Source organism: Heterodontus francisci, chromosome 25, assembly GCF_036365525.1.
Source record: "Heterodontus francisci isolate sHetFra1 chromosome 25, sHetFra1.hap1, whole genome shotgun sequence".
In the NCBI taxonomy this organism is placed as follows: Eukaryota; Metazoa; Chordata; class Chondrichthyes; order Heterodontiformes; family Heterodontidae; genus Heterodontus; species Heterodontus francisci.
This window is the reverse complement of record NC_090395.1, coordinates 26129604-26147427: the sequence shown is the minus strand read 5'-3', so window position 1 is coordinate 26147427 and position 17824 is coordinate 26129604. Positions and strand designations below refer to the sequence as shown.

Below are 17824 nucleotides of genomic sequence, written 5' to 3'. Positions count from 1 at the left end.
CCTCCAGGGGGTTAACACTGAAACAATGAAACCAGAGAGAGATTGAGAATTCCTAGACTTTAATCTAATTAAATTGCAAATGAGGAGACTGGACAATCATGTGATGCCTATCCATCTGTGAAAAACTAGCAGCCTTTTGCAAAAATACAAGCTCCTGAGACTTTGAAGCAGACAAGCTTCGAGTGCTAACCAGACAAAACCTCAGTGGGGCTGTGTTTGTGTGTGTCTCTCTCCAGATATACATTAAGTTTTGAAACCTGTTTGCAACTGTGGAATATCCACGTCTACCATTGCTACAGACACAGACCCCTACAACTCTATCTTCAAGAAAAACCTGAACCAAGTGGGCCAGCCAGAAGGCGCACTTCTACCAGCCAGAGACTTCAAGATCACAACTTCAGCCGGAAGACAACAGAATTACCAGACCCCACAGACTGTATGTTATTTTTACTTGTTCTGGACTCTAATCCAAACCAAACTATTCCTGATCACTCTGTTATCTATTTGTGTGAGATTCTCGTGTGCTTGTGTCAGTGAAAGTGTAGCGTAGTTTATTATTTTATTTAGATTGGGTTTTTGGTTAAGTACAATAAACTCACCTCATTCTTGTTTAAACTCACGAAAGCCTGTCCAATTGGTTCTTTTATGATCACAACTAAGGTAAATGGTAAAGGATTCAATGAAGTGATAAGCACATCCACTGTTAAAAAAGGAATAAACTCTGGTGCGGTCAGACAAGGAGAAGGACGAGAGGGGAGCCTTGGGACCCCTCCTCACCTGATCGTAACACTATCATTCCTTAAATATGGAGACCAAAATTACAACAGTCTCAGCAAAGCCCTGTACAATTGTAGGAAGGCCTCTTTACTCTTGTACTCCAATCCCCTTGCAATAAAGGTCAACATGCCATCTGCTTTCCTAATTGCTTGCTGTACCTGCATGCTAACTTTGTGTTTCTTGTACAAGTACACACAAGTCTCTCCAAACATCAATATTTACAAGTTTCACACCTTTTAAAAAATATTCTGCTTTTCTATTCTTACGACCAAAGTGAACAACCTCACACTTACCTATATTATACACTGCCACCTTGTTGCCCACTCACTTAACCTGTCTATATCTCTTTGCAGCCTCCATGTCCTCCTCAGTTTGCATTCCCACCTAGCTTTGTATCATCAGCAAACTTAGACACATTACTCTCTGTTTCTTCGTCTATGTCATTACAGAGATTGTAAATAGTTGAGGCCCTAGCACTGATCCTTGCGGCACTCTGCTAGTCTCAGCCTGCCAACTTGAAAATGCCCCATTTATCCCTACTCTCCGCTTCCTGTCCATAAACCAATCCTCTATCCATGCTAATATATCACCCCTAACTCCATGAGCCCTTATCTTGATAATTAACCTTTTGTATGGCACCTTATCGAATGCCTTTTGGAAATCCAAGGGTACTACATCTACTGGTTCCCCTTTATCTATCCTACTAGTTACATCCTCAAAAAATGCTAATAACTTTGTCAAACAGGATTTCCCTTTCGTAAAAGCATGTTGACTTGTTCTAATCATTTCATGCTTTTCTAACTGCATTGTTAGGACTTCCTTAATAATAGATTCCAGCATTTCCCTGATGACTGATGTCAGGCTAACTGGTTTGTACTTCCCTGTTTTCTCTCTCCCTCCTTTCTTGATAAGCAGTGATACATTTGCTGGCCTCCAATCTGCTGGGATCATTCCAGAATCTTGGAAGTTTTGGAAAATCGTAGCCAGCGTATCCACTATCTTTGTAGCTCTCTCTTTTAGAACCCTAGGATGTAGGGCATCGGATCCTAGGGATTTGTCAGATTTTAGTCCCTTGAGTATTTGTGCTGATATCAATTACCTTAATTTCCTCACTCTTATTAGCCCCTAGGTTACCCTCGATTTCAGGTATGTAACTTGTGTCTTCTATTGTGAAGACAGACAAAATATTTGTTCAATGTCTCTGCCATTTCCTCATATCCAACTAGAGAACAGGCCATCCTAGACTGGGTATTGTTTAATGAGAGAGGAATAATTGACAATCTAGTGGTGCGAGACCCCTTGGGGATGAGCAACCATAATATGATAGAATTCTTCATCAAGATGGAGAGTGACGTAGTTGATTCTGAGACTAGGGTCCTGAATCTTAGTAAAGGAAACTACAAAGGTATGAGGCGCGAGTTGGCTATGATGGATTGGGAAATGTTACTTAAAGGGAAGATGGTGGATAGGCAATGGCAAACATTTAAAGAGCGCATGGATGAACTGCAATGATTGTTTACCCCTGTCTGGCGCAAAAGTAAAACGGGAAAGGTAGCCAAACCATGGCTTACAAGGGAAATTAGAGATAGCATTAGATCCAAGGAAGAGGCATATAAATTCACCAGAAAAAAACAACAAACCTGAGGATTGGGAGCAGTTTAGAATTCAGCAAAGGTGGACCAAGGGATTGATTAAAAAGGGGAAAATAGAGTACGAGAGCAAGGTTGCGGGGAACATAAAAACTGACTGTAAAAGTTTCTATAGGCATGTGAAGAGAAAAAGATTAGTGAAGACAAATGTAGGTCCCTTGCAGTCAGAAACAGGGGAATTTATTATGGGGAACAAAGAAATGGCTGACCAACTAAATGCATACTTTGGTTCTGTCTTCACAAAGGAGGACACAAACATCATAAAAGAAATGTTGGGGAACACAGGGCTTAATGAGAGAGAGGAACTGAAGGAAATCAGTATTAGTAGAGAAATGGTGTTGGGGAACTTGATGGGATTGAAGGTCGATAAATCCCCAGCGCCTGATGGTATGCATCCCAGAGTACTTAAGGAAGTGGCCCTAGAAATAGTGGATGCATTGGTGGTCATCTCCCAAGATTCTATAGACTCTGGAGGGCAGCTAATGTAACCCCACTATTTAAAAAGGGAGGTAGAGAGAAAGTAAGGAATTATAGACCAGTTAGCCTGATGTTGGTAGTGAGGAAAATTCGAGAGTCCATTATCAAAGGTTTTATAGCAGAGCACTTGGAGAACAGTGGTAGAATCGGGCAGAGTCAGCATGGATTTACGAAAGGGAAATCATGCTTGACAAATCTACTAGAATTCTTCGAGCATGTAACTAGTAGAGTTGATGAGGGGAAGCCAGTGGATGTGGTTTATTTGGACTTTCAGAAGGCTTTCGACAAAGTCCCACTTAAGAGATTAGCATGTAAAATTAAAGCGCATGGGATTGGGGGTCGTGTATTGTGATGGATAGAAAATTGGTTGGCAGACAGGAAACAAAGAGTAGGGATAAATGGGTCTTTTTCCAAATGGCAGGCAGTGACTAGTGGGGTACCGCAGGGATCGCTGCTAAGACCCCAGCTATTTACAATATATATTAATGATTTAGATGAGGGAACTAAATGCAATATCTCCAAATTTGCAGATGACACAAAACTGGGTGGGAGGGTGAGTTGTGAGGAGGATGCAAAGAGGCTTCAGGGTGATTTGGACAAGTTGAGTGAGTGGGCAAATGCATGGCAGATGCAGTATAATGTGGATAAACGTGAGGTTATCCACTTTGGTAGCAAAAACAGGAAGGCAGATTATCTGAATGGCTATAAACTAAGAGAGGGGAATATGCAACGAGACCTGGGTGTTCTCGTACACCAGTCGCTGAAGGTAAGCATGCAGGTGCAACAGGCGTTAAAAAAGGCAACTGGGTATGTTGGCCTTCATAGCGAGAGGATTAGAGTACAGCAGCAGGGATGTCTTGCTGCAATTGTACAGGGCCTTGGTGAGACCACACCTGGAATAGTGTGTGTAGTTTTGGTCTCCTTATCTGATGAAGGATGTTCTTGCTATAGAGGAGTGTAGCGAAGGTTTACTAGACTGATTCCCGGGACTGACGTAGGAGGAGAGATTGAGTCAGTTAGGATTATATTTGCTGGAGTTCAGAACAGTGTGGGGGGGGGGGAATCTCATAGATATCTATAAAATTCTAACAGGACTTGACAGGGTAGATGCAGGAAGGATGTTCCCGATGGGGGGCGGGGGTCATAGTCTACAGATACGGGGTAAACCTTTCAGGACTGAGACGAGGAGAAATTTCTTCACCTAGAGATTGGTGAGCCTGAGAAATTCGCTACCACAGAAAGCAGTTGAGGCTAAAACATTGTATGTTTTCAAGAAGGAGTTAAATTTAGCTTTTGGGTCTAAAGGGATCAAAGGGTATGGGGTCAAAGCAGGAACAGGTTACTGAGTTGGATGATCAGCCATGATCATAATGAATGTGGAGCAAGCTCAAAAGGGCCGAATGGCCTACTCCTGCTCCTATTTTCTATGTTTCTATGTTAATGATAATTTCTCCTGTCTCTGCTTCTAAGGGTTTCAATGTTTACTTCGCTACTCTCTTCCTTTTTATACACTTGTAAAAAAAGCTCTTACAATCTGTTGAGATATTCATGGCTACTTTAGTCTCATTCTATTTTTTCCCTTTTAATCAACTTTGCGGGTTTCTAAATCATTTCCAATGCTCAGTCTTACTACTATTCTTTGCAACATTAAGCCTCTTCTTTTAATCTAATACTATCCTTAACCTCCTTAATAAGCCATGGATGGATCTTTCTCGCTGAGTTTTTATTTTTCAATGGAATCTATTTTTGTTGAACATTTTGAATTGTTTCTTTAAACATTTCCTATTGTTTACTGCCACATCTTTTAGTCCATTTACTCAATCAACATTAACCAGCTGTCTCCTCATGGAAAAATATATATCATAGAGAGATACAGCAATGAAACAGGCCCTTCGGCCCACCGAGTCTGTGCCCATTTATACTAATCCTGCATTAACCCCATATTCCCCACCTTCCCTCAATTCTCCTACCACCTACCTACACTAAGGGCAATTTACAATGGCCAATTTACCTATCAACCTGCAAGTCTTGGGCTGTGGGAGGAAACCGGAACACCCGGCGGAAACCCACGGGGTCACAGGGAGAACTTGCAAACTCCGCATAGGCAGTACCCAGAACTGAACCCAGGTCGCTGGAGCTGTGAGGCTGCGGTGCTAACCACTGCGCTGCCCAATTACCTACATAATGGGCTTTGTGTAAGTTTAAGATTCTTGTTTGCGATTGGAGTATGTCGTTTTCAAACTTAATGTGGAATTCAATTGTATTATGGTCACTATTTGCCAGTGGATCTTTTACTATGAGATAACTAATTAAAACTGCCACATTGCACAATACTAGATGTAAAGCAGCTTAATCCCTAGTTGGTTTCACAACATATTGCTTCAGGAAACTGGCACAAAAATCATCCTGCAAACTCATCTTCCAGACCACCTTTGCCAATTTGATTGGTTCAGTCTACGAAGATTAAAGTCCCCCACAATTATTACATTGCCTTTGTTACAAACTCCCATAATTTCTTGTTTAATGCTCTGTCCAATGGTATAACTACTGTTAGGGGACCTATAAACTACTCCCACCAGCATTTTCTGACCCTCGCTATTCCTAATCTTCACCCATAATGATTCTACTTCCTGATTTTCTGAGCCAAGATCCTTTTTCACTAATGTCCTTACTCGCTGCGTAAAAACGTTCCTCACATTCACCCCTGCATCTCTTGCTCAAAACCTTAAATCTATGGCCCTCATCCTTACACCATCAGCTAACGGGAACAGCATTTCTTTGTCTACCTTATCTAAACCCATCATAATCCTGTACACCTCTATCAAATCTCCCCTCAATCCCTTTTGCTTCAAAGAAAACAGCACCAGCTTCTCCAACCTAACCTTGTAGCTAAAATCCCTGGAACCATTCTGGTAAATCTTCTCTGCACCCTCTTAAGGACCCTCACATACTTCCTAAAGCGTGGGGACCAGACCTGGATGCATCTGGTTATGGCCTGACCAGAGATTTTTAAAAGGTTCAGCATAACCTCCCTGCTTTGTATCCAATCTCTCTATTTATGAAGCCCAAGATCCCATATGCTTTTCTAACCACTCTCACAATACGTCCTGCCTCCTTCAAAGATCGATGCACATTATTTCCCAAGTCCCTCGGCCCCTGTGCACGCTTTAAAACTGTGCCATTTAGTCTATATTGCCTCTCCACAGCCCTTCTGCCAAAATGCATCACCTTGCACTTCTCTGTATTAAATTTAATCTGCCACTTTCCTGCCCATTCTACTAGCCTATCTACTTCCTGTTGCAGTTGATTGGGATCATCTTCACTGTCTGCCACACCTCCAAGTTTGGTATCATTGGCAAATTTTGAAATTTTACTCTGTATTGCAAGATTCAAGTCATTTACATATATCAAAAAAAGCAGTGGTCTTAGCACTGAACTTGGGGAACATCACTGTTTACCATCTTCCAGTCTGAAAAACAACCACTTACCACAGCTTTCCCCCCACTGTGGTTGACAGGGCCCTCAACCGTGTCCGACCCATTCCCCGCACCTCTACCCTCACCCCTTCCCCTCCCTCCCAGAACCGTGACAGGGTTCCCCTTGTCCTCACTTTTCATCCCACCAGCCTCCATATCCAAAGGATCATCCTCCGCCATTTTCGCCACCTCCAGCGTGATGCCACTACCAGTCGCATCTTCCCCTCCCTTCTCCTGTCAGCATTCCGAAGGGATCGTTCCCTCCGCGACACCCTGGTCCACTCATCCATTACCCCCACCACCTCGTCCCCGTCCCAGGGCACCTTCCCTTGCAATCGCAGGAGGTGTAATACCTGCCCATTTACCTCCTCTCTCCTCACTATCCCAGGCCCCAAACACTCCTTTCAGGTGAAGCAGCGATTTACTTGTACTTCTTTCAATGTAGTATACTGTATTCGCTGCTCACAGTGTGGTCTCCTCTACATTGGGGAGACCAAGCGCAGACTGGGTGACCGCTTTGCGGAACATCTCCGCTCAGTCCGCAAGCAAGACCCTGAGCTTCCGGTTGCTTGCCATTTCAACACTCCCCCCTGCTCTCATGCTCACATCTCTGTCCTGGGATTGCTGCAGTGTTCCAGTGAACATCAACGCAAGCTCGAGGAACAGCATCTCATCTACCGATTAGGCACACTACAGCCTGCCGGACTGAACATTGAGTTCAATAATTTCAGAGCATGACAGCCCCCCACTTTACTTTCATTTTTAGTCATTTTTAGTTATTTTTTCTTCCTTTTTTTTGCATTCCTTTTTACATTTTTTGCATTTATTTCATTTCATCTTAGTTTGTTCAGTTTGCTTACCCACTGTTTTTTTCAGGTTGTTTTTCTTCAGGTTTGCACTTGCTGATGTTCTATATTCAGTATATTCACACCTAATCTGTACTAATGCTTTGTCTTTCAACACACCATTAACATATTGTTTGCCTTTGCTCTGTGACCTTTTGGTCAGCTATGTGGCCTGGTCCAATATGCACCTTCTCCTTTGTTATCTCTTGCCCAACCCCCACCTCACTTGTTTATAATCTGTGACTTTTCTAATATTTGTCAGTTCCGAAGAAGGGTCACTGACCCGAAACGTTAACTCTGCTTCTCTTTCCACAGATGCTGCCAGACCTGCTGAGTGAATCCAGCATTTCTTGTTTTTGTTTCAGATTTCCAGCATCCGCAGTATTTTGCTTTTAACTTACCACAGCTCACTTGTTTACTGTCCTTAAGCCAATTTTTCTTCTTTACAAGTTGACATTGACCCTCCTATTCCATGAGCCTCAATTTTGAAACTAGCCTTTTGCATGGTATTTTGTCATACGCTTTCTTAAAATCCATGTAGATAACATCCACTGCTTTCCCTTCATAAATCTTCTCTGTTACTTTTTCAAAAAATTCAATTAGATTAATTAAGGACGATCTGCCTTTTACAAATCCATGCTGGCTATGCTTAATTAATTCAAACCTCTCCAAGTGCCTATAAATTATTTTCCCCCAGTTATTGTTTCTAAAACCTTACCCACCACAGATGTTAAACTGACCAGCCTGCAGTTACTAGAAACGTCCCAACTCCCTTTTCTTGAGTAAGGGTGCCACATTTGCTACTCTCCAATTCTCTGGCACCTCCGTCATATCTAGGGAGGATTGTAAGATTATGGCAAGCCCTTCCACTATCTCCACTTCTTTTAGCAACCTGGGATGCAAGCCATCCAGACCATGCGACTTTTCTACTATAAGCACCGCCAGCCTTTCCAGTACAACCTTCCTATCAATTTTCACCCCATCCATTACCTCGACTATCTCCACTTTCATATTGTGTCAGCATACTCTTCCTTAGTAAACAAGAAAACAAAGTACTCATTAAAAAATTCCAGCTTTAACGTTGAGTAAGACGATTTTATGGTTTTACACCATGTGAATTGCTCTGAAACGAGCAGTTGTTTACTTGAAAAAAGGAGTTCTTAGAATAACTGGCGGACCTCAACATTTCAGAAGTGCACTCTGCCCGTCGCCTGGAGGAGTAACTGGAATGGGTGGTAAAAGTGGGTTTTCTATGTGGCGGAGTATGGGAATGTGGATGGGATCTTACTGCTGATAGGTCATTACATGTCCCTGCTGCTATTGGTCGGCTAACTGCATTCCGCGATAGGTCAGTATATTCTATTGTTCTTGTTTCTCTCATAAGTTGATATATACGATTTTTCTTGTCTAGGTATGTTGGCAGCAGAGCAGGTGGTGATGTGTTTCTTCAGTAGGGGTAGCCAGATATCACGGATGTGCAGGCCACTGTCTTGGGAGACAGTGTGTTGTTGATAAATCTTCACAGCCTCCCTGACGTGTCCTGTGTGGATGAAATGAGTTTGGAATTGGACCATTCGATGCAATGGTTATTGAGTTGAGTATGCTTGACAATGGCTGATTTGTCGCATTCACTGTGGTGTTTGAAGTAGGCTTGGTGCTCCTCTAGTCTAGTGTGTAGGTTGCAGCCTGTTTCTCCGATGTAGATGAGTCCTGTACATTCCTGATTTGCTGTGAGATGGTTTCTTGCCTTTGTGGGTATGAAGGATGGAGAAGAAACTCTTGGATGACTTATGTCAAACTCCTATGTCCAATGATTTCAGTGTGTTGTAGTCTGTGGTAGAGCCGATGTATAGAGGCTGACTCTTGACTTGGCTGAGGTAGTTGCTGCAGTTCAAGTAACAGGTGGATGTGTGTTGCTCTTGTGGGAAGGAAATCCATTGAGTTGAAGTGTAAATTTGATATGGTGCAGTTCTTGTAGATGTTTCTTGCTTCTTATCATTAATGGAGTAGGCGCTTCTGATGAGGGTGTTGGAAACTGACTGAAGAGTGGAGAGATGAAGAAAAGAACAGTAGTTCAGGTATCTATCAGTATGAGTGGGCTTGCAGTAGACTTGGTATGCCATTATGAGTCTTGGCAATGAGATCTAGGAATGGCATGGAAAGCTGCTATTCCATCTCCATGGTAAAAATGATGTTCAAATGTTGGTTATTAAGATGTTGTAGAAAACTAAGAAGATTTCTCTGATCATGTTCCCATATGACAAAAGTGTCATCGACATATCGGATCCAGAATTTAGGTTGAAGAGTAGCTGATTGAAGTGCTGCTTGTTCGAATTCTTCCATGAAAATGTTGGGGTCAATCGGTGACAGTGGCGATCCCATAGCAACTCCATTTGTTTGTTTGAAATAGGAACCTCACCACTGAAATGATGCTGAGTTGAGGCACATCAGTAGAAGATAGTAAATCTGGTCAGATGCCTCAACTCAACATCATTTCAGTGGCGAGGTCCCTATTTCAAACAAACACTTGGTATCCCTAAATATTAAGTGCCCAGTCCGCACCATTTTAAAGCCACGTTTCCGTTATTGCCAGTACATCCTATTCCCACACGGCTATTGTGCTTGTCACTCACCAACCTTATTCAACACACTGTACATTTACATAAATGCATGCATTCTAAACCTGTCTTTGCATTCTTCGCAGTCCTTATTATGCACATATCTAATATGGTACTACTTCCTTCTCAAGTACTATCCAACACTCTCATTCCTTTATGCAGCTTATTTTTCTTTTCTACTTCTGTTGGATGGTGCCCATCCCCCTGCCAATTTAGGTTAATCCCTTTCCAACCACTTAAGTGAGCCCTCCCCACGAGCACATTATTCCCAGTCCTGTTGAGGTGCAACCCGTCCTTTTTGAATCTGAAGCCCTCCCTCCTGCACCATGCCTCAAGCCAGCATTGATCCTCCCCAGCTTCCTATTTCTACTCTTGCCAGCGCATGGCACTGGGAGTAATCCAGAGATTACTAGCTTCGAGGTCCTACCTTTTTTTAACTTCCTCCCTAGCTTCTGAAAAGCTGATCGTAGGACCACAGTATCCACTCTCTCTACGTTGAAACCGATGCATATACCACAACTTCTGACTTACTTACTTCTCCCTACAGAATACTCTGCACACTCTCAGCGACGTCCTTTACTCTGGCACCAGGTACGCAACACACCATGCAGATTCACGATAACGGTTACAGAAATGCCTATTTGTACTCCTAACTATGGAATTTCCTATAATGACTGCATTTCTAATCTTCGCTGTTCCCTTTTGTTCCGTTCTATGCCGTCCCTTGCCCATTGGTACCATGGTCTGGACTGCACTCCTTCAAGGTGTTGTCGCTCCCAGCAGTCTCCAAAGCTGAGTACCGGTTTGAGAGTAGAACACATCCCAAAGACCGCTGCACCTCCTGCCTCTTTCTACATTTCCACAAGGTCACCTGTCTACTATTCTGAACTTCCTTTTTATTCCTTCATGGGATGCAGGCATTGCTGGCTAGGCCAGCATTTGTTGCCCATCCCTAATTGCCCTTGAACTGAGTGGCTTGCTTGGCCATTTCAGAGGGTAGTTAAGAGTCAACCACATTCCTGTGGGTCTGGAATCACATGTAGGCCAGACCAGGTAAGGACAACAGATTTCCTTTCCTAAAGGAAATTAGTGAACCAGATGGGTTTTTAGAACAATCGACAATGGTTTCATGGTCACCATTAGACTAGCTTTTAATTCCAGATTTATTAATTGAATTCAAATTTCACCATCTGCTGTGGTGGGATTCAAACCCATTTAACAATTCCCAGAGGTGAAAAGCAAGTGACTAACCCTCTGTGCCATCTCTTTTCAAAAACTAGCATTAAAGATGGTTTCTTTATATTGCATGAACAGTTAATACAGTCATAATTCCATCAAGAATTTCTCCAATGTCAATGCTGCTGGCCTGGATGGATGGCTTGCCCTCTCAGCCCACCTACAACCAGGCTAAAATGTCAGACCTGATATAGTTCCAATGAAACGTATCATTGAGAGTTAGATCAGGAGCACCAAATAAATCCCTTCAAGACGCCTTGATGCTGCCAATGGCATTGATACCACTCAGTGTTAAGGGTATATTTAATATGTTTGAGTCAGCCAGAACCACATGCAAAATTTCACAGAGGAAGGTTGATTGCTAACCTACTCTAATTTAAATAATAAAAACATCCGCAGCACTGTAAGCTGGGGCACTGAGCAGAAACTGGAGGCTGGCCGTGGTCATTTCCTGCATGGCAGTAATAGGGTAATTAGCTCAATGCCACCATAAACCTTTAATTTTCTCAATGCCACCCAAAAACTTGTTTAAATAATATTTTGTAATAAGATTAGGGGAGGTTTCAAAGACTTGAGGAATCCTTATTTGGTGGTTGAATAAAAAGCTGCAGTATTATGAAAATGAGGGCATTAAATTTACTTTTAAGCAACTTTCTACTGCACATAGGCCATGTGCACCATTTTAAAACATTTGACATAATACAAATTCCAGTACAAAGCAGCCACACCTTTAAATGGGGCTTTACGCCAAATAAACTGAGAAAAAGTGGAGGAAGAAAATACTACCAATATAAGCAGACCTTTTATGGTCGAGGTAAATATTGCACTAGATTCTATGGTGTAGTGCAGATGCTTAAATAGGGCAATATCCAATTGTGGAATTTGGTAACTTTTTGTTTTAGATAAAAGATGAAGTTCTTACATAAAAAGTATTTCAAAGAATTTCACAGGAGCTCCTCCAGCTGATTTATAGGACTTCACTATATAAACATGTATCAATTTACAGAAATTAAAATCTGTATCTGGTATAAGCTTGATATCTTCTCCTTACAGTTTTTCTCCTGAACTCTGTAGCTTTGTGGTCTTACTGAAAACATTCAGAGCTTTAAAATGAAATAAGAATCCATTACAGTTTCAAGCTCCAGTATATAAATTTTGGAAAGCATAATGCCACATCACTGAGCAGGAGGTTCAGGTGGCCACAACACCATGCGCAATTTTATACAAATACAGTATAGGGTACAATGCCAGTTTTAAGAAGTGCGAGAAAGGTATTCATAGGCTCAGTGAGTAAAGTCACTGCTTAGCATGGTTCCTGGCCTGTATGGCTCATTATGTCCCAGATGCAATTCCTGGCCTTGGACAATCTCACCAGGACAATAGTAGATGTGCTACAATTGGCCTCAGTGCCCCTGGACTAGGGATCGTAGGTGGGGAGGAGCAAAAGAAAAAGAAACTCCGTTAGAGCGCATACATGAAGAATGCTCATATGGATACTGTATCTATGAAATCATACTCCAACATGAGTCAGTATCTTCAGGGCAGGAGGGAAGTTTTTTTCTAATAATTTTAAGTTTAAAGTCTAAATATAAAGCTTTTACTATTAAATCATTTAAGGGGTAGTTTTTTTTTTGCATATATAGTACTATAGTCTCTCACACAATGCATAATTAGAGAGATTTACTGCTCCAGTCACATTTAACAATCTGTTAAGTGGTCAACTAAACAGGTCAGTTTAACCACCTCATTCACAACCTAGACTCTACCCAGTATAAATGCTATTAAGATTTTTAAACCACACATTCCAAATATAAAAACATTTTCTAAATTAATTCATTTTTGTAGTACAATACATTTTACAGGTATTCAAGTACATATTCTAGATGACAATACACTAAGTAGCTAAAACAGAGGTGTGCTGTGATCTGCTGGATTGCATAATCACCTTTATGAAGTCCCTGCCAGATTTCACTTTCCATTCTGATTCATACACATTCAAGTAAGTCCCTGGACCTAAAACAAAGAACATATACATTACTCAAATTGAAGAGCAGAGACATGAAACAAATGTCAAATTCTACATATGCACCAGTGTGCAAGATCTAACATGATACAGCGTCTTATTCATTTGGTATATAGCATCTTAAACATCACAGCCCTATATAATCCAACCTCAAACACCATTCTTCTCATTATAAAAATGGTTTATTTGTTTCAGACAGCACCAAGATACTCAACACTACAGCATGGAAAAAGGCAAAGATATGTGATGACATATGAAAACTAAATAATGATAGCATTTAGAATAGCCACAGTCACCAAAGTGAGTTGGAGGCGCAGGAGGAGGCGCGGGATAGGTGGGGTAAGAGAGGGAGCGGGGTAGTAGGAAGGGGGACAGCATTTGCCGAAGATAAAAGGAGAGCGCGCGCAGATAGCAAGATGGGGAGTGAAAATGAGAGTGAGGCAGTGGGATGGAAAACGACAGCATAGGCAGGGAAGGGAGAGGATGAGAATGGGGAGGGGAAAGATAAAGTAAGCAGGGTAGAGAAAAGCGAGAGCAGGAAGGGATCGAAGCGAGAGATGGGTTGGAAGGGAGAATTGGAGAAGGGGGCAGTGAAGCAAGAGGAGAATGAAGGGTGGGAGAAACAGCCTGGACGCTCGCTCATCAGAGAATCAGGCTTAGCTGTAATTCCCACATATTCCGACAGTTGCTGATAGACTGTCCAAGCCCATGAGAAAAATGAGCACTTGGCAGAACACGAGGAGGCAACTGGTGCCTCTGGAGTATACTCCAATGCGTTAATGTCTTCTGAAGAAAAAAAGAAAATTGACAAGAGGAAAAACAAATCAAATTTAACTGTTACCAAATATTATGAAATGTTACGTATTTGTAAGGGTAACAGTTTGCTCCTTCAAACATTAGAAAGCTTTGAATACACAGTGGCGGCATAGTGGCGCACTGGTTAGCACCGCAGCCTCACAGCTCCAGCGACCCGGGTTCGGTTCTGGGTACTGCCTGTGTGGAGTTTGCAAGTTCTCCCTGTGACCGCGTGGGTTTCCGCCGGGTGCTCCGGTTTCCTCGCACAGACAAAGACTTACAGGTTGATAGGTAAATTGGCCATTGTAAATTGCCCCTAGTGTAGGTAGGTGGGAGGAGAATTGAGGGAAGGTGGGGATGTGGTAGGGAATATTGGATTAATGTAGGATTAGTATAAATGGGTGGTTGATGGTCGGCACAGACTCAGTGGGCCGAAGCTCCTGTTTCAGTGCTGTATCTCTCTCTGACTCTATAATAATCTACAAGTGAAACTTATTAGCCATTCTCATTATATCTATCTTAAAATTACTATGGATATCAAAGGATATAGAGCTACAGTGGAAAAATGGAGTTAACGTACATTTCAGCCATGATCTAATTGACTGGCGGAGCAAGCTCGAGGGGCTGAATGGCAAATGGTAGAATGTACAGCACAGAAACAGGCCATTCTTCACAACTAGCCTGTCCAGAGGCGTCTCCTCCCATTCCATCCACATCTCAGATTTTCAGCGTATACTTCTATTCCTTTTTTCTCTTACATACTTGTCTAGTTTCCTTTTAAAGCATTCAAGTCATTTGCCTCAACTATCTCCTATGGCAGTATGTTCCGCATTCTAACCACTCTAAGTAAAGACATTTCTCCTGATTTCCCCACTGGATTTTTTGTAACTATCTTGTATTTATGGCATCTAGTTTTGGATTCTCTCAAGTGGAAGTATTCTCTCCCCATCTAACCTGGTCAACCTCTTCCTAATTTTAAAGGCCTCTGTCAGATCACCCCTAAGTCTTCAACAAAAAAAGCCCAACCTTTTCAATCTTTCCCGATAGCTGTAATGTCTCAGTTCTAGTACAATCTTTCAAAATCTTTTTTGCACTTTCTCCAGTGCATATCTGCATGGAGACCAGACTATGAACACTATGCTAAAAGCAGGGCCTAATCAGGATCCAATATCATAACTTCACTACTTTTGAATTCTATACCCTTAGAAATAAATCCCAGTGCTTTGTTAACATTTAAATTATTTTGCTGACCTGTATTGCTGCTTTTAATGATTTATCCACCTGTATTCCTAGATCTATTTGCTCTTCTACCCCGTTCAGTTTCTTATCTTCTAAGGTGCAATGCTTCTGTTTTCCCCACCCAAAGTGCATCACCTCACATTTCTCAATGTTAAAGTTCACTTGCCACTCGACTGCCTAATCTGTAAGTTTTCTAATGTCTTCTCATTTTAGGTTGTACACTTCCTCAGTGTTAGATATATCCCACAGCTTCAGAGTTACTTGTTCCTAGGTCCAAATTATTAACGTAAATTATGAATAGTGGTCCCAACACTGATCCTTTTGGAACACCAATTACCTGCCTGCATCAAAATAATTATCCTTTAGCCGAGCACTCTGCTTTCTTTTTTTTAAAACCCAGTTTGCTATTCATTCAGCTATTTGTTCCCTGACTCGACATACCCTAATCTTGTCATGAGCCTACCATGTGGTATCTTATTGAAGGCTTTTGAAAATCTAAATTTTTGACATCTAATGTGTTACCCTTGGCTACTCTTTCCATTACCTCTCTAAGGAATTCTGTAAAATAGAAGCAGGAGTAGGCCATTTAGCTCCTCAAGCCTGTTCTGCCATTCAATGAGATCATAGCTGATCTGCGACCAAACTTCACCTTGGCCCCACATCCCTTAATACCTTTGGTTAACAAAAATTGAGAAATCCCAGATTTAAAATTAACTGATTGAATATCAATTGTCATTTGTGGAAGAGAACTCCAAACTTCTATCACCCATTGCCAGATAGGTCTGGCTCTAATTTTTGGCCAAGATCCCTAGTCCTAGACTCCCTAACCAGAGGAAATAGTTTCTCTATCTAACCTATCTGCTCCTTTAAATATCTTGAAAACTTTAATCAAATTACCCCTTAACCTTCTAAATTCCAAGGAATACAAACCCTAGTTTGTGTAATCTCCCCTCGTAACTTAGCCCTTGGAGTTCAGGTATCATTTTGGTAAATCTACACTGCATCCCCTCCAAGGCCAATATATCCTTCCGAAGATGTGGGGTCCAGAACTGATCACAGTATTCCAGGTATGCACTAACCAGGGCTTTGTATAGCTGAAGCATGACTTCTACTCCCATGTATTCTAGCCCTCTAGATATAATGGTGAGCATTCCATTAGCCTTTTTGGTATTTTTCTGTACTTCATGATATTTTAATGATCTACATATCTGGACCCCTAAGTCTCTTTGAGCCTCCACTGTTTCTAGTTTTTAGAGAGTACCCTGTTCTATACTTTTTAGGTCCAAAGTGGATGACCTCACATTTGCCTACATTGAAATCCATTTGCAAGTTTTGCCCATTCACTTAACTTATCAATATTTTTGTAATTTTATGCTTCCATCTGCACTGCTTACAATGTCACCTATCTTTGTGTCATCAGCAAATTCGGATATCTGGCTTTCTATTCCACCACCTAAGTCATTAATAAATATGGCAAATAGTTGAGGCCCCAACACGGGGCACCACTAGTGACATCCTGCCGATTATTCCTAATGTTTCCTGTTGCTCAGTCAATTTCCTAATCAGATCAATAATTTGGCACCAATTCCACGAAATTCAATTTTACCCAACAGTCTCTTATAAGTCACTTTATGCCTTTTGGAAGTCCATATAAATATCAAGGACATTCCCTTGTCCACTCTAGTCACCTCTCCAAAAAATTCAATCAGGTTCATCAGGCATGACATATGCTTTACAAATCCATGCTGGCTCTCTCTGAACAGTTGAAAGTTTCCAAGGTGCTCAGTCCCTGGTTTCCCTCTGCCACCTTTCTTAAATAGTGGAGTAACATGTGCAATTTTCCAATCTAAAGAACAGTTCCTGAATCCAGAGAACTTTGGAAGATTATAGTTAGGTTATCTTCAACACTCTTGCCTACTTCCTTTAAAACCCTGAGATGGAAACATCTGGTCCTGGGGATTTGTCACTCAGTGCTATTCTTTTCTTCACTATTGTTATTTTGCTGTTAATTTTGTCCCTGATACAATATTATTTTCCTTGGGATGTCTGGCATACTGACCTTTCTGACATGTACTAGTCTGCTTATCCCAAATCTATATAAAAAATAAAATCCCCCATTAAAACCACACTGATTTTGCTACATGCTTGTCTAATCTCTGCATTTATACAATCCAGCACTTTAAGCTACCATCAGGGGACTGATAAACAACTCCCACGCATCTTAAATGTTTTTCCATTTTTTAATTCTACCCATTAAGTCTCCACTGCCTGCTTACCTCTCATTATATCCTCCCTTACCAATGAAATTATTTCATTCTTAATCACTAAGGCAACTACTCCCCCCTCAACCATTTTCCTCATCTTTCCTGTCGCCGTTGTAACCTGGGAAATTTAGTTCCCAGTCCTGATCTTCTTGTAGCCATGTCTCCACATGGCTACCATGTCATACCCTCCAAGTTCAATTTTCGCCTGCAAGCCATTCAATTTGTTCCTTATACTCCATGTGTTCGTATGAAGAACGCTTATTTGGCCAACGCACTCCCTAATCTGTCCTTCTGTTCTAATGTTTTACTCGCATGTTTCTTACTTTTCTCTCCTGGTTTAATCACTTTACATTTTTAGTTTTCCCTTTGCCTGTGGTGCCTAAAGCACAATCTCTGACTGTTACTCTATTTTCTTCCCTTTCATT

The 17824-nt window shown here is 41.6% G+C and overlaps 1 protein-coding gene across 1 annotated transcript in view; it reads right to left on the bottom strand.

Moving 5' to 3' along the window:
- Positions 1–17824, bottom strand: part of LOC137383793 (AT-rich interactive domain-containing protein 2-like) — a 312689-nt gene that overhangs the window by 130652 nt on the left and 164213 nt on the right. Inside the window, exon 6 of the mRNA XM_068057005.1 lies at positions 13024–13091. Within this exon, the coding sequence (XP_067913106.1) occupies positions 13024–13091 (68 nt within the window). The remainder of the gene's footprint in view (positions 1–13023; positions 13092–17824) is intronic.